The 20,263-nt window shown below is 34.1% G+C and overlaps 1 protein-coding gene, 1 long non-coding RNA gene and 1 other non-coding gene across 4 annotated transcripts in view; 2 read left to right on the top strand and 1 right to left on the bottom strand.

Moving 5' to 3' along the window:
- The first annotated feature begins 36 nt into the window (after window positions 1–36).
- LOC133181216 (homocysteine S-methyltransferase YbgG-like) lies at window positions 37–12,702 on the top strand. Its single transcript, XM_061315752.1, has 7 exons — window positions 37–121; window positions 555–622; window positions 740–900; window positions 1,967–2,067; window positions 4,914–5,078; window positions 11,750–11,952; window positions 12,349–12,702. The coding sequence occupies exons 1-7, from the start codon at window positions 47–49 to the stop codon at window positions 12,491–12,493; spliced, it is 918 nt and encodes a 305-aa protein (XP_061171736.1). The 5' UTR covers window positions 37–46; the 3' UTR covers window positions 12,494–12,702.
- Window positions 351–424, top strand: Trnat-agu (transfer RNA threonine (anticodon AGU)). The gene has a single exon. It is a non-coding gene; the product is annotated as a tRNA-Thr (tRNA).
- A 2,921-nt stretch (window positions 12,703–15,623) lies between the features above and the next one.
- Window positions 15,624–20,263, bottom strand: part of LOC133180904 (uncharacterized) — a 96,622-nt gene continuing 91,982 nt past the window's right edge. The window contains exons 1-3 of one of the 2 annotated variants that reach the window (XR_009720409.1): window positions 17,154–17,320; window positions 16,443–16,573; window positions 15,624–16,303 (exon numbers count right to left, since the gene is read on the bottom strand). This is a non-coding gene — a long non-coding RNA (uncharacterized LOC133180904). Of the gene's footprint in view, window positions 16,304–16,442; window positions 16,574–17,153; window positions 17,321–20,263 lie in introns of those variants that run through there. The other variant, XR_009720410.1, reaches the window with a different exon arrangement.

The raw sequence follows: 20,263 nt of genomic DNA, 5'->3' as shown, positions 1-20,263 counted from the left end.
ACCGAAAGTAATTGTTTCCTTTTTTCATTCAAAACGTTTTTAAACAATGAGTAAATCAGATTTTCGTATACTGGATGGTGGAGCTGGGTCAGAGCTACAAGATCTAGGATATAACATAACTGTAAGTTAGGCTTAATATTTTTTATAAGCATCATAGCATGGGCATCAGAGCATCCGACAACCGGATTTTATGCAGCGCATTTAGTAGCGGCAACAATATACAAGTGCCAAGAGTGAATGAAATGATAGAGAAAAGCATTAGCAGTGGAATTGCTATATTAGCATGAAATGTGAATTGTATGCATTTTTCCCCCCAGATATATTGTAGTTTTATACCAGGACAGTGTAACGGCTCCATAGCTCAGTTGGTTAGAGCGCCTGTCTAGTAAACAGGAGGTCGAGGGTTCGACTCCCCCTGGAGCCTTTTTGTTTTTTTTTTCCTTCCTTATTTTTTTTCCGCTCACATTTGTTTCACTTTGGTCATTTGTGTTTTATGCATGAACATGATTGAAAAAGAAATCGATAATTTCTTTTCCTTTTTTCTTTAAATTAAGGGGGATCCATTATGGTCGGCCAAATTACTAGATACCAACCCTGATGCGATCAAAAAACTTCACAAAAGGTATTAGAAAGATCAGTGATATAACCATACTGCACAGTTTTCGCAATATTTTTATTAATGGATTCAGTATTTCATTAATCAAAAATATCTTATTTAATAAAAGAATGTTTTTATTAGTTATTTAGAGGCGGGGGCGGATACAGTAATAACAGTAACTTACCAAGCTACCGTGGAGGGATTTAAGAAGTTCCTCGGGGTGACGACAGAGAAGGCCATGGAACTTATTAAATCTGGAGTGAAGCTTGCAAGAGAAGCTTGTGAGGAGATGCCAAACATAGGCAAGGAAAAAACTCTCTCTCCTTCCCCTCTGGTGTGTGTTTTCTTAATAGTCTTTAATAATGAATCCATTATCAGGGGATGTAATCTTTAAAACAGTCATTCTTCAAAAATATGACCAAATAACAATTTCTAACGTCGCTAATATTTACCATTGTAACATAATGCATCCTGTATGTTTAATAACGATACCAGATTTGTGGACAATTTTTTCCCAAGTGCACTGATATGTCCTTTATAGAATTATACTGTCCGTTTGGCTATATGAAGGAACTTTTTTCCCATTGTTGTATTATGTATACCCTGAACTAGTCATTTTATCATAGAATGACTGTAAAACCCAAATAACTGAAAGCATGCTATATTGCTAAGTGGAGTAAGTCTTTTTATGTATAGATATTACTGCGCTGTGTGATTAGGTCACGTAATGACCTATGACCTTCAAAAAACTTCATACAGGTATGAAGATCTTTGCCCTCTGCATGTTTATATAAATTTTATAGCGAGATACCACAAATGTATATATTCAAGTTTGCAAGATGCCATAAATACAGGAAAAGTAAAAAATGTTCCAAGTTTAAGGAATGAAATATATTCAATAGTGCCGTGCTGTTGTATTTGGATTTATTAAAATAAATTAAAAAAAAAAAAAGACTTATCAATCGAATGTTAAACCAGAGGGCTTATGTTCTATAGAAAGAAAAAAAAATAGAGAATATGTATTTACGGGTCCTTGCAGGTCCTTGTATATCGAATTCTTACGGTTGATATTACTAGTATCAGTGGAAATTTTAACATATATATCGACTAAGCTTGTGGAATATAAAATGTCCCATATTTAATATTTTAATATAATTTATTAATATGATTTATTTTTAGAATTTTGCAGTTTGACAAGCATTTCCTCAGATAATGTTGAAATTCCAGTTTATAAATAAAATTCATGTACCTTTGATTTCGTACGTTGAGACTGGATTTTTATTGCTAAAAAATAATCTTTAAAAATTAATAATTAAATGCTAAAATTTTACTGATTTCATTTATATGAATTTATTGATATGTATTTAGGAAAAGACAGACGAGTGGCCGGGTCAGTGGGGCCATATGGTGTCTTTCTGCATGATGGATCTGAATACAGCGGAAATTATGTTGATAATATAACCCAACAGGTATTAAACGTATAAACGTGTTTGTCTGAAATCGTTATGGATATATAACATCTATTTATTTGTCAGTTAAGCATTGACTTCTTTTAAAAATTTTGTCCCAGTCTTAAAGTGATATGGTTCGTAATTTTGCATAATTTTGACCATGTGATTAAAGTTTATATGTATTTTAACAATTGTCTTCGAATTCCTCGAGAAAATTCGCTTGAATTTCAAAACGTACATGCATCAAAATATCATGCATGAACATTTTCACAGATAGTTTAGACAAAGATGTCGTATTCCTTACCTACCCGACTCTCCCAATAATGTTTCCTGTGCTATTAACCTTAGTTCTGGTGTGAGAGATACAGCATACAATCTTTTTTCCTATGCTTATGCTCGTTCTGATGTGAAAAAAAAACAGCATACAATAATGTTTTCTATGCTATTAACGTTAAAGTACTGGTGTGAGAGATACAGCATACATTACTTTTCCTATGCTTATGCTCGTTCTGATGTGGAAAAATATAGCATATAAATACTGTTTCATATACTATTAACTTTCGTTCTGCATGATGTAAGAGATACAGCATGCATCCGATTGACAATGCAATATTTTATACTTTCATATAAATTAATTCAAAATAAATTAGTAAATTTGATTCGTCGAGGAACGGAACATTTGTTAAAAAATATTGTCATATCTTTAGAAATTGTTTCCTATATAATTCTATACTTAAAAAAGTCTAACATTTCCAATGTTTTACTGAGCGGTCATAAAAAATCGATGTTTGACCGCAGAGCGAGATATTTGACCTGTGGATGAGATGTTGGACACAAAATCTTAGTTGGTCAAAACATATTGATGGTGTTGTGAACAGTGCTTATAAAAAACTAGGCCTCTTAAAGAAATTGAAGTTCAAAATGGGTAGAAAAAACTTATCAAAATTGTATATTTCATTCATCAGACCTATGCTTGAACATGCTTCAGTTGTTTGGGATGGCTGCTTTAAACAAGATTCTGAAAAGCTTGAAAAAGTACAATTAACCGCCGCTAGAATTGTAACAGGACTTCCTATTTTTGTGTCTAGAGTTGCACTTTATCTGAAACTGGTCGGGAAACTTTAAAAACCAGGCGATATATTGCAAAAATGACTACTATGTTCAAAATTCACACGAGAAGGGTACCTGAATATTTGCATGATATTGTCCCCAATAAGCGTGAACATGTATCCATATACAATACCCGTAACAAACAAGATTATATTGTTTCAAGGTGTAGATTAGAATTATTTAGAAACTCTTTCGTACCTGATGCTGCAAACAATGGAATTTTCTAAAAACAGAGGTCAGAGAAGCCATCTCAATCAAAACATTCCGAAAAAACTTGATAACAAAAATTAAAAATCCACCATCATACTTCTCTTTTGGTAAGCGATACACCAATATCATTTATACAAAGCTAAGACATTACTGTATACTAAATTATGATCTGTATAAACGAAACATTATAAATAGTCCCTTATGTTTATGTGGAAAAAATGAAGATGTGTACCATTTCTTTTTTGCATGTAAAAATTATTCTAATGCAAGAAGTACTCTTTTTAATCGCTTGTTCACTCTTGAATTGGTTACTATTGATATAAATCTATTACTATGTGGTGATGTTAATTTGCCTTTACAGATAAATAACAGTATTTTCGCTGCTGTTCATAAATTTATTGACGAAACATGTACATTCTCTAGTTGATATCTTATTTAATTGCTTTTTCACTTGTATTAATTGTATTATTTTTCTTTTAATTTGCGTGACAAATTGTAATACATATATATAAGGAGAGGAACTTTGTAAGTATCCTTTCGATGTAATAAATAAAATATGTACAAAACAAAAACAAAACAGATGTTGGACCGCTTATGTCACAGTGTGGGCGGGATCAGCTGAATCTTATTTGCATTTGTTGGAGTTCGACAGAACTTTACGGAATTGATCAAGTTTAAACCCCAGTGCGAGTAAACAAAATTTACATCATGCTATGTCAAAATAAAAAGTAAAAGGTATAACAAAACATTTATTGACTGTGTTCTCGGGCAAAATGCGTTTTGTCGACCCCTCGAACCAAACTGTTTGCCTTCGGCCTAACGGCCTCAGGCAAACAGTTTGGTTCTTGGGTCCGACAAAACGCATCGCTCTGCGGCCAAACATCGATTTTTTTATGACCACTCAGTAAAACATTGGAAATGTTAGACTTTTTAAGTATAGAATTATATAGGAAACAATTTCTAAAGGTATAACAATGTAGTTGAGTGTAACATCGAAAATTTTCAACCCTCGAAAACCGCTACGCCTCGGTTGACAGTAGTTTTCTTGGGATGTTACACACCGCCTAAAATATGGATTATCAGTGGATTGCAATATTACCGAAATACTTTAGACTGACCCGTGGATTAGATGAAGCTTCCTATACAAGCTCACTTTCACATAACTGCAGAACTGTAGCTTTCCTGGAAGGAAAATTCCGAACTTTATCATGCACTTCAAGAAATTCTCCTTTTTCAATTTCCTTGGGGGGTTATTGGTTTACAATATCTGCCTGTTTCAATAAATAGAAAATGTGCACTAATTCTTAATTTTGTTAGCTGTGTTCTTACATGCTTTTTTTCTTCAAAATTTGAGGGCATAAAATGGAGGTATACTAAACTTGTTTTGATGCATATTAAAATTGCACAGTACATGTGTTCTAAATATCTAAAGTGATTATCCTACTAGTTGCAGAACTGTAGTGTTATGGTTTTATATATTAGTCTTTGACCATAACATTAATATATAAAACCATAACGCTAATTCTGCAGCTATTATCCTACAGGAATTAATAGATTGGCACAGGCCCCAGGTCACAGCATTGCTAGACGGCGGGGTGGATATGTTAGCCGTGGAAACTATCCCTGCTTTGAAGGAAGCTGAGGCAATTCTGACGCTGCTTACAAGAGAATTTCCTGCAGCAAAGGCATACATTACATTTTCATGCAAGGTATTTTAGTTTAAAATGATATAGTATTTTTACTAATATACACGTACATGTTTATGTATATATATACATGAACACGTATTGAAACTAGAAATATGTCCATAGGACATGAATGCCCCGCCGAGGGTATATTAGTAATGCAACATTTTAACACAAATTGAGAAAAGTGAGGTCAAGGTCAAAGGAAAGGTCTAGGTGAAAAAATATTGATGCAGTTGAATAGCTTACATCAGTATGTATCAGCATATGAAGTTTGACACTAATTTAAGAAAAGTGAGGTCAAGGTCAAAGGAAAGGTCAAGGTCAAAAAATGTTGATGCAGTTGAAAAGGTTACATCAGTATGTATTAGCATATGAAGTTTGATAAAAATATTGTGAATGGTTTCTTTAAAACTGAGCTAAACACTAATTTAAGAAAAGTGAGGTCAAGGTCAAAAGAAAGGTCAAGGTCAAAAAATATTGATGCAGTTGAATAGTTCTCATCAGTATGTATCAGCATATGAAGTTTGACACTGATTTAAGAAAAGTGAGGTCAAGGTCAAAGGAAAGGTCAAGGTCAAAAAATGTTAATGCAGTTGAATAGCTCTCATCAGTATGTATCAGCATATGAAGTTTGATAACACTATCTTGAATGGTATCTTTAAAACTGAGCTAAAACTTATTTCAGAAAAGTGAGGTCAAGGTCAAAGGAAAGGTCAAGGTAAAAAATATTGATGCAGTTGAATAGCTCTCATCATTATGTATCAGCATATGAAGTTTGTTAAAAATATCTTGAATGCTTTCATTAAAACTGAGCTAAACACTAATTTAAGAAAAGTGAGGTCAAGGTCAAAAGAAAGGTCAAGGTCAAAAAAATGTTGATGCAGTTGAATAGCTTACATCAGTATGTATCAACAAATGAAGTTTGATTACATTATCTTGAATGGTATCTTTAAAACTGAGCTAAACACTAATTTAAGAAAAGTGAGGTCAAGGTCAAAAGAAAGGTCAAGGTCAAAAAATGTTGAAGCAGTTGTATAGCTTACATCAGTATGCATCAACATATGAAGTTTGATTACACTACCTTGAATGGTATCTTTAAAACTGAGCTAAACACTAATTTAAGAAAAGTGAGGTCAAGGTCAAAGGAAAGGTCAAGGTCAAAAAATGTTGATGCAGTTGCATAGCTCTCATCAATATCTATCAGCATATGAAGTTTGATAAAAATATCTTGAATGGTATCTTTGAAACTGAGCTTTGAACAGAGCTAAACGCAAAGTGTGACGGAAGGACAGACGGAAGGACGGAAGGACGGAAGACGGACATGACAAACACTATATGCCCCGGCCATATTCATGGCGGGGCATAAAAAGATTATACAAAAGTACAGAAAATGTTTACGGCGCTATCTTGATTAGTTAACTTTTGCAGGTCAAGACCGAGAGGGGGGTAGGGGGTGGGTGGGTTGAAATATCTTTCATAATATAAACTTATGAAGCATGAACCTAGAATACAGTATAGGAGACTCTCAGTACATGATTTATATTTACTCAAAAATAGGGAGTGTCCGTGACTTGGTAATTGTGTCCAGATTATGTAAACACTGTTATCCAAAGGAAGCTAAATATATATTTTCGTTTCTTTAAACTTGTACGTATAATAACCTCTCCCTTCTCAAAGACATGTCTTTCAAAATGAAAACAACAAACATATTCAAATCGTGATTAAGACAGATTGTAATTTATCAAAACAGTAAGCAGTGATTCTCTAAAGGTTAGAGTAAAGTGTCCCAGTTCCAGGTAGTTTACACCTGGAAAAAAGTTTGTTTTTACTAAGAATGATCGAAAAGTGCCAAAAATAGGAATAAACATACTTTGTTTGGTAAAAGGAAACATTAGAATGACGTGAATGGTGTCAGTAGAAGGGCATTCCATTGTTAAGACTAATCTGTTTATTTATTGTTACTTTAAAGTGATTTGGTCCGTCATTTTGTTTATTTTTGACAATGGTGATGTATGTTAAAAATGACTTTCTGAAGAACATTCTATTAATTTTCGACATATATCGAGAAACCATATACATTGGCAAACATTTCCCCCCCCCGAATATTAGACCATTGCAAATTTTTTCTACGTTTAAAGTCCGTGCGTGCCTTGGTTTTTGACACCACACACACACACACACACAATAGTCAAGAATTTGGTCATTTTGTTTAAATATCTAAAATTCTTTCAATTTCCTTCTATGTCTGTTGATAATCTGTCAAATTAGGTATTGACTTAGCATTTCATACCTTGATTTTGCACAGGAATATGTATTTTTATATGAGAAAGCTAGAATAATGAAATCAAATCCTCTAAATAACGTTTTTATGACAATAAAAAATATGTCTTATTTTTCAGCTTGTGTGTTTTTTGTGAATAGGTAGGAAGGTTTTTGTATGAAAGGTGAACGCTACACAGAGAAAAAAATTGGAATGGCCTTACATTGAATTGCCACACGTGTGACCTGAAGGTGACACGTGTTGAACGATTTTTCGTATGAAACCTGTTTGAAATCCTCTTATCATTGGGATTTACTTCTGGAAAAAATCTTCATCCCGTTCTTGCGTGTTGTTTTGACCCCATCTAATACATGCAGACTTGACTCTGTAGACAAACTGTGTTTATTTTTCCTTGATCTGATCCAAAATTTATATTTTGTAAGTATTGGATCACCATTACGCAATTGGCAAAAAAGAGGAAAAAATGCGGGGTTAGTATTTTTAGGTCACCTGAGTCACTCAGGTGACCTATTGCTATCCGTTTCCGTCCGTCGTCGTGCGTCGTGTGTTAACATTTGAACATTTTTAGCTTCTTCTCTTAAACCGCTTAACCAATTTCAACCAAATTTGGCATATAGCATTTATGGGTGAAGGAGAACAAAAATTTGTATTTAATGGTCCCTGCCCCCCTGGGGCCTGAGGGGTGGGGCTAAAACCACCAAAATTAATTCAATCTTTAAAAATCTTCTTCTTTACTCCTGGATATTAAGCAGTCAGACTGTTGGCATGATTATAATAAGCATTGAGCCCTCTACCGAAATTGTGAAATTCATGGCCCCAGGGTCAGGGGTTCTGGTGCTAGGGTGGGGCTATATAGATCATATAGTGAAAGTGCATTATTTCTTTGAAAATCTTCTTCTCTGCTCATGGGTATTAAATAAACTAACTAAGTGCATAGTTATGATGAGAAAGAGCGCCTCTTCCAAAATTGTGAATTTCATGGCCCCAGGGTCAGGGGTTCTGGTGTTAGGGCGGGGCTCTATTGATCATATAGTGAAAATACATTAATTCATTGAAAATCTACTCTGCTCCTGGGTATTAAATAAACTAACTAAGAACATAGTTATGGTGAGCATGGCTGCCTTTTCAGAAATTGTGAATTTCATGGCCCCGGGGTCAGGGGTTCTGGTGTTAGGGCAGGGCTCTATTGATTATATAGTGAAAATTCATTAATTCATTGAAAATCTTTTTCTCTGCTCCTGGGTATTGAATAAACTAACTAAGATATAGTTATGGTGAGCATGGCTGCCTTTTCAGAAATTGTGAATTTCATGGCCCCTGGGTCAGGGGGTCAGGTGTTAGGGCGGGGCTGTATTGATTATATAGTAAAATTGCATTGTCTTTGAAAATCTTCTTCTCTGCTCCTGGGTATAAAATAAACTAACTTAGTGCATAGTTATGACGAGCATGGTTGCCTCTTCCAAAATTGTGAATTTCATGGCCCCAGGCTCAGGGGTTCTGGTGTTAGGGCAGGGCTCTATTAATTATATAGTGAAAATGCATTAATTCTTTGAAAATCTTCTTCTCTGCTCATGGGTATTAAATAAACTAACTAAGTACATAGTTATGATGAGCAAGAGTGCCTCTTCCAAAATTGTGAATTTCATGGCCCCAGGGGCAGGGATTCTGGTGTTAGGGCGGGGCTCTGTTGATTATAAAGTGAAAATGCATTAATTCATTGAAAATCTTCTCTACTCCTGGGTATTAAATAAACTAACAAAGAACATAGTTATGGTGAGCATGGCTGCCTTTTCAGAAATTGTGAATTTCATGGCCCCGGGGTCAGGGGTTCAGGTGTTAGGGCAGGGCTCTATTGATTATATAGTGAAAATTCATTAATTCATTGAAAATCTTTTTCTCTGCTCCTGGGTATTAAATAAACTAACTAAGATATAGTTATGGTGAGCATGGCTGCCTTTTCAGAAATTGTGAATTTCATGGCCCCTGGGTCAGGGGTTCAGATGTTAGGAAGGGGCTGTATTGATTATATAGTAAAATTGCATTGTCTTTGAAAATCTTCTTCTCTGCTCCTGGGTATTAAATAAACTAACTTAGTGCATAGTTATGACGAGCATGGTTGCCTCTTCCAAAATTGTGAATTTCATGACCCCTGGCTCAGGGGTTTCGGTGTTAGGGCGGGGCTCTATTGATATATATAGTGAAAATGCATTAATTCTTTGAAAATCTTCTTCTCTCTCCTGGATATTAAATAAACTAAGTACATACTTATGATGAGCATGGCTGCTTTCTCAGAAATTGTGAATTTCATGGCCCCGGGGTCAGGGGTTCTGGTGTTAGGGCGGGGCTCTATTGATTATAAAGGGAAAATGTATAAATTCTTTCAAAATCTTCTTCTCTGCTCCTGGGTATTATTCAAACAAAGGGACTGCATGGTTATGATAAGGAAGAATTCCTCTTCCAAAATTGTGAAATTCATGGCCCCTGGGTCAGGGGTTCTGATGAAAGGGGGGGCTCTATTGATTATATTGGGGAAATTCATAATTTCTTTCAAAATGTTTTTTCTACTACTGGTTATAAAGCAAAGAAAGAAGTGTAAGTTATGATGAGCAAGGGTGCTTCTTCCAGGATTATGAGTTCATGGCCCCTGGGTCAGATGTTCTGATTTAAGGGTGGGGCTTTATTTATTTAATAATATAGTGAAAATGCATTTCTTTGAAAATCTTCTATGCTTCTGGGCACATTGGAGGCAAACAGAGTAAAAGTTTTAATATGCAAGGGTATTTTTACCAGAAATTTGAACACCTTGGCCATGCATTTAGTCAAGTGTTCTGGTCCTGGCAAGGGCTCTAATAACTTGTATACTGCTGAGCAAAGTTATTCCCCTTTGCCATTCACCTTTTATAATTAATCACTGTAAATAATGTATTTGAAAGGTTAATAGAATAAGAGAATTATGCAAGAATATTTATTGTTTAATACAAAAAGTACTTTCCTAGTTTTTATGATCAGGTAGACTTGGAAATAATAGATTAATAAAAATGAGAAAAAATAACTTATCTTTTTAAATGTTCCTCAAAGACCAAGAGAGGCCAATGTGAGATGCTATCATATGGGGTTAAAAAATAGACATTTTATTAATAGTCTGCATGGTAATAGTGATAAATGGGGGACAGATGGATACTAGACCAATTATTTTGTAGATGCTAATCATACTATTTTTCTTGCTTTTGGCAACAAAGCTTCATTGATCAGTTTATGGATCCTCTAAATTGTTGTATTGTACTCAGGTGACCGTTAAGGCCCTTGGGCCTCTTGTTTCCTATATGGAGTGAGGCTTGCAATAGATGCCAGACATAGGCAAGAAATTTTTTTCTCTTTTATTTGTATGAGCAAAGGTACGGATAAATATCATTTTGAAGGTTAATTACTGACTATAATTTAGAAAAGCAACGCTTAGATAGATAAATACTGGACATTAAAATCCTCTATATTTAGTATTTACACTAAACTTTAGCTTATTTGAATAATTTTAGATAAAAAAGCAGGTACTCTTCAGTCCATATAATAGGTGAATGTGTAAAGGATTTCTTTAAAGATATTATACTGTAAATGTTATATACTAATAGCCCCTTGTTACTTGATATTTAACATATATGCATTGATTTTTTACTTGTCATTTTATGATATAAGTAAATATCTTTTTTTTTTAAATAGGCTTTTAGCTCACCTGAGCTGAAAGCTCAAGTGAGCTTTTCTGATCACCCGTTGTCCGTCTGTAAACTTTTCACATTTTCAACTTCTTCTCAAGAACCACTGGGCCAATTTTAACCCAACTTGGTACAAAGTATTTTTGGGTGAAGGGGAGTTTAAATTGTTAAAATAAAGGGCCAAGTCTCCTTACAAGGGGAGATAATCAAGAAAAGACAAAAATAGGGTGGAGTCATTAAAAAATCTTCTTCTCAAGAACCACTGGGCCAAAAAAGCTGAAACTTATGTGGAAACATTCTGGGATAGTGTAGATTCTAAATTGTTAAAATCATGATCCCCGGGGGTAGAGCGGGGCCACAATAGGGAATCCAAGTTTTACATTGAAATATATAGGAAAAATCTTTAAAAAACTTTTTCTCAAGAACCACTGGACCAGAAAAGCTGAATCTTATGTGGAAGTATCATGGGGTAGTGTAGATTCTAAATTGTTCAAATCATGACCCCCGGGGGTAGGGCGGGGCCACAATAGGTATTACAAGGGGGAAAATCTGGTAAAGAACAGCAAGGTCAAAGTTACTCAGGTGAGCGATGTGGCCCCATGGGCCTCTTGTTTTTAAATAGACAATGTTTTGTAATTAACCGAATTTTAAGTTTGCTATTGCTAGTGTATATGTTGTACTAACAGGCATGACGCTTTATGTAGGATGGGGAGAGTTTGTGTCATGGAGAAAAATTTGCTGATGCAATTCAAAAAGTAATGACGTCAGAGCAGGTGATTGCTGCCGGTCTCAACTGTACTCACCCTAGTCATGTATCGGAACTCCTCGACCGTCTTCAGTCATTGCATACATCAAAACCAATCATTGTGAAACCTAACAGTGGAGAAAATTGGAATTCTGAAGTAGGGTGAGGAAATAAGTGTTCTGTTAATCTATCACCTTATAGACGAAAAGGAATTAAAAAAAACAAACAAACAAACAAACAAACAAATTATGTTTGGTATGCAAACTGTCACAGATACTAGTGTAAGGCTGTCTGCGAGATTTTGAATGAAATTCTTCATAGTTCACTGTTTTTTATGTTTTATCTGACGCATTTATAAGGTTACTAACTGGGTATGTTTTGATTTTGAAACGAAGTATTTATCTGTCAGTTCGTTTAGTTTTATGACTATTTATGAATACAATTTTAGTAGGAAAGTGTTCAGAGAATTTCAAATAAATTATACTATTCCCTGAAATTATGACTAATCTGAAAATATCATTTTGGACTGAGTAAAATTTTGAGTTATTATTTAAACAGTTGGTTTGGTCGAGGAGAGAGTTCGTCCTTTGAAGATCACGTATCTGATTGGATCAACAAGGGAGCCACTTGGATTGGAGGGTGTTGTAGAATCAAACCACGTGACATTAAGAAATTAACAGAATATGTTAAAAAGGACACCTGACGTAGATATTATATTGTATGATGGCGAATTGTGAGTGCTGATTTGCTAACACCATATAGTATTCTACTTATAGAAAAGCAAAAATATATTTTTAATTATTTTATTTTTCAAACATAATTCAGTACAAGCAATTCATTATTATTTTCTTAGTTATCAGAATTGAGCGTGTATAGAATTGAGAGAGAGAGAGAGAGAGAATTACAAAAATTGTTGGTTCCAATAAAAATAATTGAAAGCTATTGTAAAATCTAAAATATTGGAACTAAAAAAGTGAAGGCAGCCAGAAAGTGTAGGCCAAAGACCTTAAATGTATTACATCATCGACATGGTACGCCATATTACGGGTGTGTAAATATACCATAAAGTAATAATATTGTAAAAATGAAAAAAAATAAAAAATTTAATAAGAGGTGTGTATCAATAATTATGAGTGTAACTTTAAAAATTTTTGCACATTTTTTTTATGTATTGCTTTTTTAAAGGACAATTTTATTGACAGTAGCGATCTTAGTAATTTCCTTTCATTATATATAGCATTAATTTTCATTTTGTTTTGGGTGTTTTAATATTGTAAAATAATCTACACCTAATTAAAGAACCGATTATATCACTAGCATACGGAGGATTATCCAGAACGATGATCTTTCAAGAAAAATGCACTATACGTAATACAAAATGACAGTGAGTGTTACCAAGATTTCGATAAGAATTACGGGTTTGAAACGGTCTGCTAATTTTTTATTGACTCCAAGGTTCTTGACGTGAAAGCGATTTATTTTCTTTCATTTCAAAGAAAAGTGAGGTCAAAAAGCACGTGAAATTTACATAATGTGGACTCATTAAGAAGTCATTTGTACATGAATATTTCATATCTGTTTCATTCATGACAGATCTTTTATTCCCTTAACATTCAATATCACATTTATAGAGACCCTAGGGCTTTTCTTCACCCACTTTGACTTCGGTTTGTAAAGGTTAGACCTTAGTGACATTAAACGGAATAGAAATATTTTTAGAATTGGGAGCCAGAGATGCGATACGTCACTTTTTACCCGATTAGGAATTTTTTTTTATAGTAGAACTTTTGGAATATGAGACAACGCCGTGTTTGTGAAAATAATTTTGACTGACCACCTCCTTCACTTATATGTAAATTCCCCCATAATCTCCAGACTTAAAGCTTTCCAGGACTAGTTGCTGATCTGGTATTTATACAAACTTAAACCACAACTATCCTGGTATGTACTTTAAGTAGCCACAATTGTTCATAAAATGGGATTTTCTTATATCCATTGTGGCTGTTAAATACGGGTTCCCCAAGTTTTCTCTCTATTGCATCATCTCAGTGATATAAGTATGGTGCATGCGTTTTTTCCCATATAGTTTGTGTCATAGTTCAAAACTCTGCATACATGTAAAGTTGTTTTCTTTTGAAAGTATGAAGCCATGTAAAACTTTCTGTATCAGGGTCTTACGGGGATATAAGCACTGGTAAACGGTAGGTAAATTATACATGTATAAGTTGTCATACATTTAACAAGAACGTTGACTATAAGCGCGTCTTTGATAATGTATTAAAAAAAATAACATAAAACTTGGGACGGATGTTAAATTTACGTCATTTCAAGACACAGCTATTAGTTCGGATTGGCCTCTTGTCTTCAAATCTAAACAACACGCATGTTCATCATGGTCCCCTTCCCCTACACACATTTAAAAATACCGCTCCTTATTAAAATATACTTGGTACCTATTAGTTGATTTTTTGACAAAATCACGATATGTTATTTAAATGCGTAATATATTCTTAATTCGCACTTGTTTGTCAGCAATTCGTTCGCTTTTTAATTTCTTTTCATTCCCATTGGTATTTGGGAGAGTCAAATTGTTACGCGTACGAATAATTTAGTGATGAAAAATGCAATTTCAGAACATAAAGGTCGCTGACCAAACGAGCCATGATTTCTTTGCGACAACGGAGGACGACTTTTAACCCTTGGTCGATAAATTTGCAACTTGCAAGAAAAGAATAAGAAAAGCGGAATGAATTCAAGGATAAAAGTTTTTTTTTTCTTTTCCCAGACAGACATAAAATGACTGGTCTTATCGGTTCTTCACCCTCCATTCATGGCTGAACAGGGAAACTGGAATACCCGCACGTCAGCATGAATGCAGCAATTCTCAAAAACATGATATTTTTTTCTTAAAAATATCTCGGTCAATTAATTACATATAGATTGTATTCAGTGTTTGTCGGGTTAATTTGACAAAATAAGAAAGATCTCCGCTACGTTAAGTGATTGTCAGTTTTATCGCAAATACATCTTGCCGATTGCGTCGACAGCAATGGTTAGGTTTGAATGACATTGTAAAGCTAGCAAAGTGTTTTTTCACCTAGAGGGGTACAACCTGACAATGCCTTGTTTGCATCAGTGACTATGTTGTTTTCTAATTACTATTCAAAATCATGATCTTGAAAGGTCAATGTCAAAAACAGCGTAATAGGTCAACATGGATTACAACGTTAATTGTCTCCAATGTAGTCCATGAATTTATTAAAACGTTTTTAACAAAATAAATTAAACATCCATTATACATTCCTAAACTGACTTCCAACTCGAGAGTACATTTTATTTTTTTTAAAATACTCAAAGAAGTGATAATTTTTTAATATTTAAAGCTATTCCTTTGTCCCGTGCCTCTTGGAGCTTTATAAAAGACTGAATTATTTGTAAGACTTTAGACATGCCACCTTAAGTTAAGTAGTAAAGTTTTTATTTGACCATAGTAATGATAATGCTTTTGAAGTGGGACTTAAAATTTTGACAATTAATTTTGAAACTTACGAGGTCAGTACCGGTGGCGTGTTTTATTACGGATCAAAAAGTAATCGGCTTGTCTCTAACTGGAGCTCTTCAGGTCTATTTGCTACAACTCGACCTTGACCCCAAAACGTGGTCTCTCTAAGCTTCTTTTTCTCCACGGTGACGTACAAACCATATTGTAAAGTGCATGCAAGTTAGAATTTCATAAAAAGAAATTTGCACCACTCAGCTCAATTTAGTGCACCTTGGATTTAAAATTTTAAAAAAGTTTTATTTCATTTAAGATAATGAAAGAAAAAAAAAGATTCCTTAATATTTTTATTGAAACATAACAATGCCATTTTATATAAATTATTAAATCTCATTCATTTGCAACATGCATATTTCAGTTATGAAATTAGATTCAATAAATTTAATTCAAGGTGTTGACATGGCAAATATTTACGGATACAAATTTCACGATTAAGATTGCACGACATCTGTGTCGTTTGTCCACCGTTGATAGATATATATATATCTCCATGATTTCTTCATTTCTCTAAATATTGCACCTTTCATTAATGAGACATGCGTGAAGTCCAGTTATAAACGTAAATGATACAAACTCAAACTTTTGCGTCATCTTGCAAAGTCATTAAATTCATGGATTGTGGACGGTTAATCTGAAAGTCACCGACGGAGTGCAGGCCTTGTTCTTTGGATTTTACATTGTCTTTTTGAATTTATTATAAATATCTAACTAGCTAAATAAGTTACTTTTGTATCACGGTAATTGCAATATTTCCCTGTGTGCAGAATGAAGGGTAAGAATTTGCCCTATTCCTTGCCAACTGAGCACAATATAAAGGTTTACAATAGGAGGGCAGGAAACTGTCGTCAAAGTTTCGATGATCTGCAATATCCCGTATAAGCCTGAGACAAACGTACATCTGACGGATTCGAACGTTTCTACCGAGTCCACGCCTTCTTCTAGATTTCACAACCTCTGCAAAAGGAAAAGAGACAGTGGGTTATATTTATGTCCACTTTTGCAAATCCCAGCTGTTTTAGAGAAGTATCTCAAATCTAATACATCTTGAGAATAAGTACAAATATTAAAACAAAAGTACAGTCGTTATAATTACCTTTTTGTGATCCCACGGGCGCATGTCTCTTGGACAAAGCATGGTCTAAAGGTGCTGATTCAGACAGAACCACCATTAAAGAAATGCACAGAATACTGCAAATGATAACTTTTGATAGGTCCATTGTTTACCTGAAATGAAGGAAAGGTATCATCAGTGACTTCCGTGGTTCAGATGTATGATAATGAAATATGCATATAAAAAAGAAGCTTCGTGGGTGAATTGGTTCATTTTCTTAAAGGTGGGCCAGGAGGACAAAAGGACTGTGGTTAACCGCGGTCAATTACTGAAACCAGCTGACATGACAGATTTCTCTTTTAAAATGTTACGTATTTTCTAAACACACTGAATACAATATTTACTTAAATTATTTCTCTGTATAGCAAGCCTTTAAAAGGAATGGACCGGTACTAAATTTCGTTAAAGAATTATGTAATATTGAGATCTTAAAACCAGAGTTTCGTTGCGTCCATAGTTAAAATTATATCAATCGATAATTGTTTAGTTATCATTTTACTAGATACGAAGAAAATTAATAAAGTAGAAATTCACACTAGAAACGCAACATTGTGCATTTTTATTCTAACAAGGTAGTTTTGACTAATGCGTATTAATCCATCAAAACTTAATTAATCACCATAACTTTGAATTAGAAATGACAAATTCATACTTATCAAAATTATGCTTTAAAGGAAGAAATAAAAGACTTACAATTTTGAATTAATTAAATTTCTTTTGGCCTCCTTGCCCCAAACTTCTTGATTCCGGATCAGCTGGTGTCGGTGCGATCGAACGTTCTTGGACCGCCGAACCTTTTTATACCCCAATGCCGGTTATGAGAGGCCCATCGACAGGGGCTAATTTAGGGGTGGTAAAATCTACCTGTCATTTACATTGGTTAACTGCATTTCAATCACCCCGGTAAAAACTAAAGACCTTGAAATAATACACGTTCGCTGTGCGTTTGCAAATCAGCACGAAATTAAAATATTGTAGGACTGTTGGAGGTGTGTCACCCTGAGCCAGTCATGCAGAAAACAGGTCATATAATCAGCTGATCATGCCGGTGCAAATTCACCAGCTAAACCACCTTGAAATCGTGTTTTTGCAAGTACTACAATAGACAAAAATATGTTTATCTTATTCCGCAACACATCGTATTCTTTTCTTTTTTCAAGGCTTTTTTCTTTTATCAAAAATGTTTTTGAAGTCACTTTCGAGTGACTCAAATAGGAAATTCCCCTGAAGGTTGGGGGGATTGAAGGATTTGGACTGACACCATTGACTTCGTAATACAAAACTTGAAATTTGAATATTCTTTTGAGAGAAAAAAATAATAAAAGACACTTATCTTTAAATATAAATCCAAGTTCTTTCAGATGAGTCATTTTATTCATTTGAATGGGATTAAAAAAGGTAATATTAAAGTAGGGATAGAGCTATACGCTAGATATTTGTCAAGGTCATTATCTACCTTACGAACCTAAGTGAAACTGGTTCTAGAAAAAAATGTTCCATAGCGAAGCTTAAAAATTTAGAAATAAATGAAACCAATTTTTTAATTAAATGAGAATGAATGACAAACAGGTGAATGTATGGTACATGTAGAAGGTACTTGTAGGTTATGAACCAGTTACGAATTTGCAGCAATTTGTTACAGTGAACCGGCATTGATCGAAATTTGATCCATTAAACACGCAGCGCAACACCAGAGAACTTTTGGTAGATATTGACGGAGATTTTAGTTCTACCTACTAAAGAACTGTGCAGCCTTATGTATTGAATTTGAATGTTTTTTTTTAAATTTTGGTCGATATCACTAAATGTTTTAGGTAACTGGTTGCATAGTAGAAGGTTTTGTGTGGTTATAACTATTTTTAAAGAAAGTTCTGGCATATTGTTAACCTGCTCGTCCGTCAGTGCGTCATACGTTCCTGTATCGCTTCTCCTCCTACATTTTTTAAAGGCAGCAAAAGTATTCTTTAAATTTGTAAATTATTATTGATGTTAAGGTTGCGATGTGCAATAAGGTTTTGTTAATGGCCTAAATTTCTAGCTGAGTGATCAAATCAAATATCTTTAAGCAGGTATACCACAATGTAGCCATTATAATTCGGATTGTGCATACAGAATATATTATGAATGAGTCACTGGGAAAATTGTTTAGAAGCAGATCCATTCCCAAGTAACAAGAAGTCTTACTACCCATTTTACATGCATGTTGCATCCACGAAGGGATGCATACCTGCTTTGGGTGCTGCATTGGGACCTATATGGACGAATTTAGAAAAGCTTTATCTAGAGCGCGGTCAGTTCCCAATTAACTGGAAGTCTTATGTCTTGTCCAACATGCATATATTTTGCATCTTTCATACTATCGTCAAGTTTAGAAAGGTGCGCGTAATCTTCTCTATATGAATCGATTAAAGTTTTAAGAGTACTTCCATTCTGCAGAAATTATCTATTGCTGAACAAAGATGCATGTATGTTGCAAGTAAAAAAGCATTCTTTTGAACCTGTTTTGGATGTTTCATTTGATCCAATATTTGTCAAGTAAATGACTGATTAAAGCTAGTGTCATGTTCTAAATTTTGAATTTACCGGGTGGGAGTAAATACAAAATTTATTTTGTATTTACTCCCACCCGGTAAATTCAAAATTTAGAACATGAAACTAGGTTAATTTCCAAGTGGATATAAATCTTGAAGTAACGATCGAACCTTGCATGCACGACAAGACTAAGAGTGAATAGTTCGCTTCCGGTCCTGCGTAAACGTGTATTATCTGAGACAAGACTTTTCCAAATATAGGTATGAATTTTGTTCCTGTGACCTTCACCTTGAAGTTTGACCTACTTTTCAGAAATTATAACATTGGTTATTTCTTTGAATGAGAGAAGATATTATATTTGACATGTGCATTAACTGTGACGTTTCCAAATGTGCTATGATTTTTAACTTCATGACCTTGAAGTTTGACCTAATTTTCAAAAATTTTAACATTGGGGATAACTTTGAATGAGAAAAGATAGGGCCTTTATATCTGACACACGCATTACCTGTTATAAGACCTTTTCAAATGTACTATGATTTTTGATCCTGTGACTTTGACCTTGAAGTTTAGCCTAATTTACACACACACACACAAAATTGCTGATAACTTTTGAATGAGAGAAGATTATCTTTTTTATTTGGCATATGCATTACCTATTTCAAATATTCTCCAAATAAACTCTAGTTTTTGACCTCTAGACATTAACCTTGAAGTTTAACCTACAGTCTTATTCAATTTTTTTTTTACATTGGTACATGTAATAACTTTTGAATGAGAGAAGATAAGGCTTTCATAGTTTACATGTAAATTAGCTATGGCAACACTTTCAGAAAGAACTATCATTTGTGACTTCAACACTTTCAGAAAGAAATATCTTTTGACCTAGAAGTTCGACTTCTTATAAAAAAGTAACTTTGCTTAACTTTTGCTCTAGAAGAAAGCTTTCTTAATTTTTTCCACTTGTTCATTACTCGTGACAAGACCTTTGAATTGTATTATATTTGACCTCGAGACCTTGATCTTGAAGTTTGATGCAGTTTTGAGATGCTTTAATCTTTGCCGTATCTTTTATCTATTCAAAAATTTATATCTTTTTTGTAAGATAGACAGACAAGACAAGGGCACACAAACATGCAGGACAATTACAATATGCCATAAACAATATTGCATCCCAACTACTAAGACACAGAAATCGCGTGAGACTACAATTCTTTAAATTTCCTTGTTAACCTAATTATCAAAAGGGAAAATAAAACTTCAAGTGGACA

Source organism: Saccostrea echinata, unplaced genomic scaffold (assembly GCF_033153115.1).
Source record: "Saccostrea echinata isolate AGI-Se365-2 ecotype Australia unplaced genomic scaffold, CSIRO_AGI_Sech_v1 ptg000008l, whole genome shotgun sequence".
Classification (NCBI taxonomy): Eukaryota; Metazoa; Mollusca; class Bivalvia; order Ostreida; family Ostreidae; genus Saccostrea; species Saccostrea echinata.
This window is presented reverse-complemented; position numbering and strand designations above follow the sequence as displayed.